General features: G+C 37.5%; 1 protein-coding gene across 2 annotated transcripts in view; it reads right to left on the bottom strand.

The window, feature by feature from the left end:
- LOC124388964 (disintegrin and metalloproteinase domain-containing protein 12-like) overlaps positions 1–12,845 on the bottom strand; it is a 95,724-nt gene that overhangs the window by 31,188 nt on the left and 51,691 nt on the right. For both annotated transcript variants that reach the window (XR_006926493.1, XM_046854117.1), the window contains exons 5-11: positions 11,737–11,813; positions 10,546–10,738; positions 8,763–8,828; positions 5,904–5,975; positions 5,437–5,606; positions 4,631–4,715; positions 2,300–2,448 (exon numbers count right to left, since the gene is read on the bottom strand). Coding sequence is in view for 1 of the 2 variants with exons in the window: in XM_046854117.1 (XP_046710073.1) it covers positions 2,300–2,448; positions 4,631–4,715; positions 5,437–5,606; positions 5,904–5,975; positions 8,763–8,828; positions 10,546–10,738; positions 11,737–11,813 (812 nt within the window). In the remaining variant the exon portion in view is untranslated. The remainder of the gene's footprint in view (positions 1–2,299; positions 2,449–4,630; positions 4,716–5,436; positions 5,607–5,903; positions 5,976–8,762; positions 8,829–10,545; positions 10,739–11,736; positions 11,814–12,845) is intronic.

Raw genomic sequence — 12,845 nt, 5'->3', positions numbered from 1 at the left:
AGCTGCCTCCTCATCACTCCTGCAGTAGTTGCCCAATCATCCAACACCTCTTCACCACCACCGAGCCCCTGTCTGACCTCTTCCCGAACTTCACACTACACTCTTCCTCCTTCAGTTTCCACCATCTTATTCTTCTTTCAGTCCTCACTCTCCTCCTCTTCTTCTTTGCCTCCAAAACCATCCTACAGACCACCATCCGATGCTGTCTAGCTACACTGTCCCCTGCCAACACCTTACAGTCTCCAATCTCCTTCAGGTTGCATCTCCTGCATAGCACATAGTCCACCTGTGTGCACCTTCCTCCACTCTTATACGCCACCCTATGATCCTCCTTCTTCTTAAAATAAGTGTTCACCACTGCCATTTCCATCCTTTTAGCAAAATCTACCACCATCTGCCCTTCCACATTCCTCTCCTTAAAACCATACCTACCCATCACCTCCTCATCACCTCTGTTCCTTCACCTACATGCCCATTAAAGTCTGCCCCAATCACCAATCGTTCTTTCCTAGGTACACCATCTAACACTTAATCTAATTCACTCCAGAATCTATCCTTCTCCTCCATCTCACAGCCAACTTGTGGAGCATAGGCACTGATGACATTTATCATCAACCCTTCAACTTCCAGCTTCACGTTCATCACCCTTTCAGAAACTCTCTTCACCTCCACTACACTCTTACTGTACTCTTCCTTCAGAATCACCCCTACACCATTTCTCTTTCCATCCACACCATGATAGAACAGTTTGAACCCACCTCCAGTGTTCCTGGCCTTACTCCCTTTCCACTTGGTCTCATACAACATATCTACCTTTCTCCTCTCCATCATATCAGCTATCTCTCTCCCTTTACCAGTCATAGTACCAACATTTAAAGTACCAACCCGAACCTCCACTCTTTTACACTGCTCCTTTCCCTGCCGTCTCTGTAGATGTCTTCCTCCTCTCCTTCTCCTCCTTCGGCCAACAGTAGCCCAATTTCCACCGGTACCTTGTCGGCTAACGATACCTGTGGCGGTCGTTGTTAACCCGGGCCTCGACTGATCCGGTATGAAATTCTCATTTGTGATCCGCATATTTGATTTGGCACATGTTTTACGCTGGATGCCCTTCCTAACGCAACCCTCCCCATTTACCCGGGCTTGGGACCGGCACTAAGAGTGCACTGGCTTGTGCCTCCCTAATGGCTGGGTTTTATGTAATTTCCCTGCTTGCTGAAACATTTTACTGTTCATAATGAGCATTGATTTGATTTCACATTCTGTTCATTGTGTTTGAAAAAAATGACCAGCAATTGTGCATTTTGTAGAATTCCTAAACTCTCTAGAACCTATATATCAGCAGTGAGGCCCATTGTTCTGGGGTAGACACTATTTGTGAGTCTATTCTTATGGTCTATTATGCATTCTGGTCTGTAACACTAGAGACTGTATTTAATGTCATGTCAGAGGAACAGATTAAGTCTCACATGGGAAGGTCACTGAGGATAGCACAGGCTTTCTCCTACAGATTTTCATGTCCAGATGCTCTGTTGCTGGGAGTTCTACTCAGATGACCCTTTGGGCTATTTTAATTACTCTCTGAAGGGTGTGTATGTGTTTGTTCTTTCATGCAGCAAGGCTGAACCATGATGTAAGAGAACCACCTTTAAAGCCTCCATAGTATTTTCTTACTTGTGTTTCCTGTCCATCTTCGATTAATTAAGATTAGAAATCCCTGTAGACAAACACCTCTGACCTGTTTTATGTATGTGATTTAAATCATAGCATCACAAGTGTCGCCTTATGACCTCTTGACACAGCTACGTGCTTGCTCGCATTAGTTCAACTCTTCTAGTTCAATTAAGAGTATATGTTTATGAGTAACTGTTTAATAATTATAAGAATAAGCCTAATTTGAGATCTAACTAAATCCTTCAATCCAGCCATGCCTTCCTCCCCCTCAGCCAAACCGCACAACCTCTGCTATTTATTAAATGCACTCGAGTAACATAGTGTATAACCATTTTGCTACACAACCACATGTTGCACAATCATGATATCATTGCATATTATTGAACAGCAAATAGAAAATGTGGGTTTAAGATTTCAACAGAGTCAAAAACACAAGTGAAAAAATGCTCATAAAACATTAAACCAATACATAATACTAGTATCATGTGCAGACTTGGATTTTGCATGCCTCTAATGCACCTCTGACGCAGCTGGTGTGTATTTTTAATGTTTTTAAATAAAATTTGACAAGGTATTTATGTATCATTTAACACCTGATTATGTTGCACATCTTAAAAGCACTCACCCAGTTGAAGGAGTCATGATGCAGCCACCTCTGTCCACCGTCACCCTGCACCCACACCCCCGCTCTGGTGTGTCATGGTTCATTCCAAAGTTGTGTCCCAGCTCATGAGCCAAAGTAACTGCAGCACCGAGAGGGTTATCAGAGTGGTCCTGAGAGGCGGAGGGAGACAAAAAAATACTAAAGAGAGAGAATAATAAAGCAGGAGTCAATATTAATTGCCTCTACACATGTTTACAGATAAATCAATGTCTCCGCAGCATGGCACAAAACAAAGTAGTTACACGCGTTTTTAAGAGCAATTACTTATATTTCCAAGCGAGTAAACCCAATTACTCGTCTGTGTTTGCTACAGAGAAGGGGTTAGGGGCAATTACACTCCTGCTGCCCTCCTAAGATTACATTCTTAGCATTTCTACATATGCATTTGTTTTCCTTTTGCTGAAAGTAGCAAAGCGTTGTTTCACATGAAGGCGTTAATTGATAAAATGCAGGCACTACCAGCCTATGTAATTACTTTTTCACAAACCCATTAAAGAGGCATAAGTCAAGATTTTTGCACTGCTGAAATGAAATGCACCATTAAGCAAAGTCTCCACTATAAAAAACTCTTTAGGGACTTCATAAGGCTTTTATTTTGGTTTGTGTGTGGCTACAAAAGTCCCTTGATGCCTTTTTCCAAAAAATTTAGTGTAAACAAACATTATTCTGGATACTAATGCAGAAATTATAGGGATCAACCGAATGTCCTCACAAGATCAGAATCAGATATTTCTATCCTTGTAAGGACATCTGGTTCTGACCGAGATATAAAACCACACACACACACACACACACACACACACACACACACGCACACACTCACACATTTATGCAGTCAATCAATGTTTTAAAAACATTTCTCATGAAATTTGTCTGCAGAACATGATAGAAAGCATCCTCTGAAAGAATGAATGTATAAAACATACAATATGTAAACATTTGATATCTTTTGGCACTGCCAAAGATGATTTTTTTTTCCCCCTAAATTATTTATGTTAGGAAAAGTAAAAACAGTTCTCGCTACAGTCCAGAATCGCTCCAGTGCCAGAACTTCCTGCCGGCAGCAACAGGAGTTGTGCAAGGGAAATAAGACTGATGTGTGCAGTGAAACAGGCTGATCTGTAATGGAGGAGGCAGACTGGAGCATGCTCTACACTTTAATCATGCTGCCAAGGTTTGTGCTTGTGGACAAAGCAAAAGCCAGTCAGTTGAGAACAGACTAGAGCCTCAGCTAACCTGTAGAGACTTTTCAGCCCTGATCTGGAATGGCAGTTTCATTCTAGAGCTGCCAACTCCTAATGGCCTAATAAAGATCTGAAGTGAGAACAGGGCGAGGGCTCTATTACACTGCCATATCCTCGTCAGTAATCACTCCCACCAGCAAGTTTTCTTCCTCTTGGGTGGATATGACATTTCCCCAGCCAACCGTTTGTTTGTTCTGCCTCATTAGAAAGTAACAGCCGAGCCTTTTGTAATCGATACATTAAGGTGATTTATGAGCAGTATCTATGGACAGTCAGGCCATAATGTCTTATACATGTGTACACAAGGTAGGAAACTGTATTTAAACAAATTTCTGAATATTCATTATTGAAATACAAGCCGATTAACAGCTAAACATAAAATAAAAAGTTGTAAAATATTACAAACTAATTGGGTTTTTGGTGCTGTACAATTCCAATGACTTTTCTATATCATATAAATGTACCGTATGTCATAATATTACCTGATTTTGACATTTTTAATAAAAGTAACATTTGCATATAAAATCTACCAAAATGCCACAATCACTTCATGCATAAAACCTTTTTTTAAATTTTACATTTTGCCCCCTGTTTTTAAGCGTTTTTAAAAAACTTATATTTTTGAGACTTTCATACACAAAATCCCCTAGAGTTTACATAGAATGGTAAAAAAAAAAGACAAATAAACTAAGTAGCAATTTGGTGATAGAAATTAAACAAAAAAAATAAATAAATAAAACTATGCCTAACAGGAAAGCATTACATAATCTCATAACACAGGTGGATGAGGTGACTAAAGTGAATAGGCTACCAAAACAAAAGACCAAAAGATAAATTGTAAGCTATATTGTGCAACATTTTTCTAAATCTACACAGACTTTTGGAAAAAGACCAGGCAATGTCAGGCAAATAAATACTGTATGTACATTATCAACCTCGTTTGACAGTTCAGTTCAGTTCCACTAGAAACTTTGTGTACTTCCTTTATAATTTAATACATACGCATCACAAATTTATATCCTTCATCAATGACAGAAATGCCACTCACCATGACGATGCCCCCAGACTGCTCGGCTGTACACATGCTCATGATGGGAGCCATGCCAATGGTGGTGCCCTGAAAATACACCCCACTGCAGACAGAGATTTACAAGTAAATAAAACGCTTATATTCTTGTCCATTCAGAAGTACTGTAATTCAGCATAGATTTACATTATAACTATGCACAGGTTAATTACATGTTCAGGGTTGATAATTGCATTTCTTGCATTGCATTGCAATTTTTTCTTGCACAATTCAGCTTACTAGGTTTCATTCATTTATTTAATAATGAATGAATTAATTCTTGTTTCCCCTTTCCGAGGGTCATGGTGGCAGCAGGCTGAAAAGTTCAATCTAGGCTTCTCATTACTCAGACACAGACTCCAGCTCCACCTGGGGAATCCCCAGATTTTCCCAAGCTAACTATGAGATATAATCTCTTTAGCAGGTCTTGGTTTTTCTGTCTAATGTGTATAATTCCTCTAAGACTTTCCATCTTTTCCTGCCACCTGACTGTCAATCCACCTCCCCATGAAAATAGCTTCATAGTGCCCTTTTGCTTAGGGGGCACTGGGCATTATGATTTTATCTGAGACACCACCCCAGACCTGGCTCCAGGAGTGGAGCTATACATGTCCATAATCTTCTAATGAAAAGTGTACACTTTTACAGCTTAATTTTACGTTAGATTTCTTTAATAAACTGAACTTACAATAACTATAGATTGTGCAGTATACATCTTTAACTTGCGCTTGCACTACACTGTCCTCTGAGTAAAGAACGAGGCAGGAGATGAGGATTTGTCTCCTGACCTGATGAGTTGGGCATTATCATGTGGCCTCTGTGGTAAAAGCTTGAATTTCCTCCAGTCCAGAAATTCGTGCAGTGTAGTGAAAGGGTCCTGAGAGACAGGACACTTGTCTGAGTCACTCCACACCTCCAAGCCTACTAGTGCCACACGGATATTCAGTGCTCTGTAGAACTGAAGCGAGAGAAAGCAAGGTGTTACAGGCTTTTTAAAACACATCTTGGTTTTATCTATAGTCATATATGTGCATTGAATATTAAGCCATTGAACTGCTCATAAGCAATGATGTCTGGATTAAGTATTAAAGCACAGCCTAAAAATAAAGTACTTGATAAATAATAAAAAATAAAATAAATAAAAGCAGGTGTTTTAGAAAGGGGAAAAATGTGTTGCTGTGCAGTGCTCTGGTCCTTCCAGTCTTAGATTGCACATTACAGCAACATGCTGTGTTGGCATTTCGGTTGGATTTACCTTGTCTACATAGTTGGCGATCTCAGCCAGCCTCTGTTTCACTTTCTCCAGATCTTTGCCCTGTTTCTGAAACTAAAATAAAAAAGATACGTGTTTTACTCTACTCAAATGAGGCATGTCACATGTGGCAAATAATTTTCCAGTGTCCAGTTCCAAACTCCACTTCGGCACAGATGTTAAGGCTCTTTCTCATATTTTGGCAGATTGGACATGCTGAGCTTATTTTGGGCCATCAGCCGAGGGAATATAAAAGATGTTGTACAGAATCAAAGAATGGAAACGTTTCTTCCACATTCTGTATGATTACTGCCCTTAGGGTTGTGAGTCGTGGGTTGTAACTTTAATCAGAAACTGCTGAACCTTGTAAGTCTCGTTTGCTATTGTCGGTCCAAGAAAGATTTGCGTAACATTCATCATTTCATTTTTCAGCACAACTAATGGAGTCCCACTGACTATTGAAAAAACATCTAGGTTATAATTCCATAAGTCCTGTCCCTGGGGGTTACTAATTTTCTGCTTTGGTTAAACAAAGTATGACTGACGAGAATTCTTTACTGTTATACTTTGATATGCATTGTCATTGATTTACAGTGATGTACCTGAATACTGGGTTCTTATACATTTTGGAATAAACATTAGTCTTTCACCAAAACCTTCTTTTTTTTATTAACTAATTTTGGGTTTCCTATATAAAATACTAAACATATAATTATCAACAGCTGAGTTATCACTTAAAATGATGTAATAATTCAAGGACCTGATTTTTTCCTTTAAGAAGAAATTTAGTTAAATTTCATGAACTTACAGCTTATAAATTAAACTAAATAAAAATAAATTGGGGATGTAAGGGTGCTTTCTCTGGCCCACATGAAGCTGCCACAATATCTACACTCCCCTTGCTGTGTCATCATCAGTATTCAAGCATTAGCTTTTCTAAACACAAACATGTCTCATGTTTGAACCATTTAGACGTCCATGAACTGGTTGTGAATAAAAGTTGGTTTGGTTTGTTGATTACAATAATTTTCTTTTACTTAAACAGCACATACATACATATATATATATATATATATATATATATATATATATATATATATATATATATATATATATATATATATATATATATATCTATCAAGGCTGAGCCTGAGTAATTAAGCTCTACCTTTCTTTTACTTAAACAGCACAAACGGCTGAGATAGCTGGGGCTGTGTGGGTATTGTAGTCCATGGAAGCCATATTTGAAGCCTGCAATTATTATTATTATTATTATTACATTTACATTTATATGGCGCTTTTCTGCAGCACTCAAAGCGCTTTACATATGAAAGGGGGGATTCTCCTCAGCCACCACCAATGTGCAGCATCCACCTGGATGATGCGACGGCAGCCATATTGCGCCAGAACGCCCACCACACACCAGCATATTAGTGGAGAGGAGATAGAGTGATATAGCCAATTAATATGAGGGGATGATTAGTAGGCCAGCGGGCAAGTTTTTTTTTTTTTTTCTGCTTGGAACAGTGGGAAGTCAGAGATGTGTTGTAAATTGACATAATAATGTAAGAGGTCCAAGTGTGCCCAAAAACTACATACACTAAATAAAATTGGGTACACTTGCAGATTTTTTTGGTAAACTGCAAGTTTGTAAATGGAGGGTGGAGCACCACACCTGGGCATGGTTTGACTAACAAGTATCCTCGATTGCAGTGAGCAACTAAATGGATAAGAGGAGAGAAGGAAACAGAACAGTGTGTGTGTGCGTGCAAAACACCTGAAAAGTAAAAGGGTATGTAATTGTAGCAAATAAAACCAACATTTAACTGCTACGATACTTACGCCTTAGTTGTGTGTGAGACTTGATAAGTTTAAGAATGTTGTACATTATTTCTGGCTTACATTTAATTATGAATTCTTTGTGTTTTCTGGCCTTTGCTTCAACCCGAGTCTGTGACTTCTGATTTCTAGGTGATTTGAACTGGCTATAAGGGATAATGGTGAAATGTTAGCAAACAGGAAACATTTGATATCCACAAAAGACATCTACCACCTGCAGATGTGCTTAACTTTGAGTTTTAAGATCAGATCTGGAAATGAAAATGTACTGGACCCACAACACACAAGAAATATTAAGTAACAAAATCCAGATATTTTCCAAAGGCTGTTTTTTTGGTGCACTTTGATTGGAAAAAAAAATCTTTTCTATGTATTTATTTATCATTTCAAAGCACATTTTAAATGAGTATTTTTCCAACTTTAAGTTATAAGCAGCTCTTTGGACCCTATAATAATCTGGTCTAATGAACCAATAGGTCTAACTTTGTATTTAGAACACACAGGGACAAAGTAACACCTTTTTATAGTTTCAGCTGGAACCAATTTGTGAAAAATCATTTTCAAGTACTGCCTTTAGAGGACATGAAGTCCAATTTTAAACAGAAAAATTAGACAAGGGTCAAGTAGCTGCAGCTGTAGGTTGTCGTTTCCTGTCATAGTCCAGATTAATGACACTAAAGTGCTACTTAAACAATCCTTCACTGGACTGAGCCACACGAATGAACTCCCTTCTTTTACCAAAATAATCAGCAGCTGCACTTCAACAGCCTTTTCCTCAACTTAGCACCCTAATAAAAGCTCATAAGGTACAACTCGGACCTTAGGGTTATACGCTCATGACCTTGTTGTGACACCATTTCTGCATTCCCATGATTTCAGCCAAGAAAAAAAACGAACAATGTTTTGTAAAACCTAAATATTTTAATAAGTTTTTCTCTTACTAGACTAAAAAAAGGTCACCATCATAATTTTTGTTCATTATGGTTAAGGAAAATGTATGAAAGTGTATTTTTAGTTACATACCTCTCGGTTGTCTGCTACGATGATCAGTTCGACATATTTAGTGCTACTCTGGGCTTGTCTCTTGTACTGCAGAGAGAGTAAAGAGTAAAAGAAATGAGGAGTAAAAAGGTGGAATGTATTGAGAAAAATTTAAAGTGAAATGCCTAAGCAAAAAAAGATTGAGAAGGGAAGTAAAAAAAAATATATATATATATATATATATATATATATATATATATATATATATACAAAAAGGTAATAATATAGACAAATGTAATATAATGCAAAAAACTTTCTTACAACACAAGTGCACTTTTTCTTACCTTAAAACCAGAGTTCGCCATTATAACTCTAAATTAATTCAGCTTTCTGAAACTGTATTGGACCTTTTTTTCCAAGTTTTTGTTCGACCGCCATCTCTTTGTATTGCAGTTTATGTTAGAGCTTCAGTACAAGGGCTTTAAAAAAGAATTGTTTTTTGTACTAACAATATAGCTAGAAAGAATTGTTGATCTAGTTCTTGAGGATATTGTATAAGTGTTTTTGAAGCACTAAATTTTGTATGAGACCATAATAAAAAAAAATTATTTGCAGGGACTTGCATATAAATTATTGTGTAGATGCAATTACACAATAATTTATATGCAAGTCCCTGCAAATAATTTTTTTTATTATGGTCTCATACAAAATTATGCTGCAAAGGTTAGGGTTGGGGATCTTCATCCCCTTCATACAACTATAGATTATCTTTATGCAATGTTTAATTTTTCTTGGTTTTAATAAAGCCCATAAAAAAAACTTTAAGAACACAAACTCACTGGATTTAAATTGATAGAACCAGCAATATCAAAAGTTTTTAGTTTTTTTATTATATATAAAAAATGTTTTTATATAATTGATGAGATTTGTACCTGACAGGAAAAAACACAGTTGGCTGGCTTCCTGATTTTGTATAGCAAACATTTCCCTTTGTTTTCAGTATTTGATTTCTTTAATGAATATAAAAGCATGTGTACATCAGTCATACTCTTCACACTGAGAGCGACTGTGATCGCTGCTCTTAGCACACAAATACATTTCAACAAAACCACTGGTGCAAGACAGAAGCCAGTACAGTACCATGACATCTGCGAAGGAAGTGAACAAAACGACAAAAAAGTCACATTAGGCATGCTTATAAGGAAACTTGTTCACCATGTGTCAAACAGTATTAGCGTAATATGTCAAGAGCAAACTGGAAAACTGGAAAACCATGTACAGAGACAGAAATCCAGCAGATTTTTAGCTTGATCAAGTGAATGAACTGTCATTTCTGTACCTTTATATCTGTTTTGGTATTGGTTATTTTGCTAATCAGACATGTTTTTTTAACTTTGTTCTGTCATGTAGAGAATTTGCTATAAGCCTTGTTAAGTCACATAGAATATACAGACTACTACAAGATACTGTAGATAAGTGATGCCATGAATATGCCACATGATATATACATGTACCTTTAATGTGTGTACACATGAAAGAGTATTTTCTGTGTTTTAAGGAAGATCTCGGGATCACTTTATGCACAATAATGATACTTTGATTGATCAGTGTTCTGACTGAGATTTTTGGAAGCAATGTTTCCATTCTTTAAATCATTAAAGATGATGAGTCACACAATTCAGCCTGCAGATACTCTGGTTTCAGTTTTATAATTATATAACTGTAATACAAATTTGTGTTAGAAAGCATGCCATAAGTTCACAGCAGTGCCCTTTTTTAAAGGATATAATACCATGGTACATTTGCCTGGTCCTGGTTATCTTACCCTGTTGCCATGTGAGCTGAAAAAGCTCTCTGTAGTGTCTGAGAGTGCTGCAGTGTGTGAGATGTTGTGCCCGTGTCCACATGTCCCCTGCTTTAGGGTAAGATGCTCTCCTCTAAAGATATGATGTAGAGTGCTGTTGGGCTTCTGTGCTGGCTCCAGTACCAACACTTTATCTTTCAGTGTGATCAGCCCTCTGAAAGAAAAGAAAGTTGATACTATAGTGACTGAAAGAAACCTGTGTTGACAAAGAAGTGTAAAGTGTTAAAAGAGTGGTTAAAGTGTAAATAGTACAGACTGCTCTTCAGGGAAGTGACATTTCCACTTTCCCACAGCTTAAAAACAGTCTGGAAAGTGGGTTATTTTAACATCCAAGGCACCGCTGGTGAACACAGCATCAGTTTTGGGAATATTTTATTGAAACAACTGGACTTTCAGCTCCATTCCCGATGTTTAGTGGTTATGGGATTCGCTTCAACAAGCTTTTCTCACACTTTACAGTTGCAGGGTGATTTAAAGCGACGTGCTTCTTTGCAGAGGAGAGACTCTTAATAAACCCGTAGTGCACACTAGACCACATAAACACTTGTGTAAACCACACTTACACCAATACTGCCAACCAAAATCAACACTAATTTGTTTTGGCCGAAGTGCCAAGGAACACAAATCCAGTCAGGGGAAAACTATTAGAGAAAGTGTGTGTGTGTGTGTGTGTGTGTGTGTGTGTGTGTGTGCTGCTGCATGGTTCGAAGACAGACTGTGTGGCTTGAGACAGGTTTTGAGGGAGAGAATTTGGACCCGTTTGCAGGATAATGTTCCTGATGCTATCAAGCAGAATTATGATACTAATAATTCTGAAGCAACATTCTACGGCATGCCTGTGTGTGTGTGTATGTGTATGTGCGTGAAAATGTGTATCACTACAATATTTGTTTTTCCAAATCTAACTGATCTTAGTTATATGAAGATCTTTCCTGATAATATGACTCCTGGATACATTCCATTGATTTAAATTTATCTTTATGATTCAGACAGATACTCCTGGGTTACATGTTTCTTTGGCAGCTACATTTATTTATACCATCACTCACCAGTATCACAGCATCAGATCACACAATGCTGATATTTTGTGTGTGTGTTTGTAGGATTCTGCTTATGCCATGAATATCGATTTGGATTGCTCTGGTGCCTCACCTGAGTCCTGTGCAGGTGCTGAGTATGACGTCGGAGTGTTGATAGCCCTTCACCTCCCCATGGTAGTAACAGTTCACCTAAAACATTTCAGAGAATACAAATACATTAAAGTAAGGACTGACAGGTTCTAACATGTATTTACTCAAATTTAGTAGGTGAGATATATGTGTGGGAAGGAAGTGATTGCAGATGAGACACTGATGTTTTCTTCAATGACTTGTTAGTCTGGGGGTTTGGCAGACAGCCATATTTATTTTCACTTTGCATCCACAACCCTTAACAAATTTGTCTAGAGGGAGTTAATACAACATAGTCAACCTCAATCATTATTACAATAAAAAGAAAACGAATGTATCAAATACACATAACAACATTGAACTTAGCACTTGATCGTTGAAGCTTGTTTTATATTGTCTCAAAATGATTGGCAGCTCAAACAAATAGTCCAAACCATTTTTTATTCAGCCGATGTCAGTTGCAAGAATTTGTCATTGCCTGGGGTGTTAATAATTGGCAGGAGTGACGCGGTGGCACAGCGGGCATGTTGTCATGTCAGCACCATGGTTCCTGGTTTGTTTGGCTTCCCAAACAAATGTAACAAATCACACAGTTTACACAGTTTTTTTTATTTAATCAACTATATTTACACATGCAAGTGAAATCTGTGTTGGCTTTTATGAATTTACACAAATGCTCTCTATTAGCCTAACCTTTAAGACGGTAAAGTCACTTAAAATGTAGAAAAATCTGGAATTTTAAACAAATAAAATGTACATCTAAGTTGAGTTAAAATAATTAACTGTTAACACTATAAATAAAGTTCATTTGAAACCTTTACTGTTATGATAAGGTTTCTACAAGTCATATTCAACAAAGATGAAGTCTTACAGAGAATCTCAAAATATCACCATATATAATGTGTCATTTTCTTGAGGGGTGCCATTATTTTTGACGTTGACTGTACTCCTGGCAACCATCAATCTTTAAACATAGCACAAAGCTAGCCGGAAAGAAAAATAAGAAAATACAGAGAGAAATAGATACATAGGTATACCAAAACAGTATAATTCATCACAGACCTGGTTTGTTTCATTCAGAAGGGAGGACTT

This window comes from Silurus meridionalis, chromosome 7 (genome assembly GCF_014805685.1).
Source record: "Silurus meridionalis isolate SWU-2019-XX chromosome 7, ASM1480568v1, whole genome shotgun sequence".
Taxonomy (NCBI): Eukaryota; Metazoa; Chordata; class Actinopteri; order Siluriformes; family Siluridae; genus Silurus; species Silurus meridionalis.
Note: the sequence above shows the minus strand (reverse complement) of the source record. Positions and strands in the feature narration are given on the sequence as shown.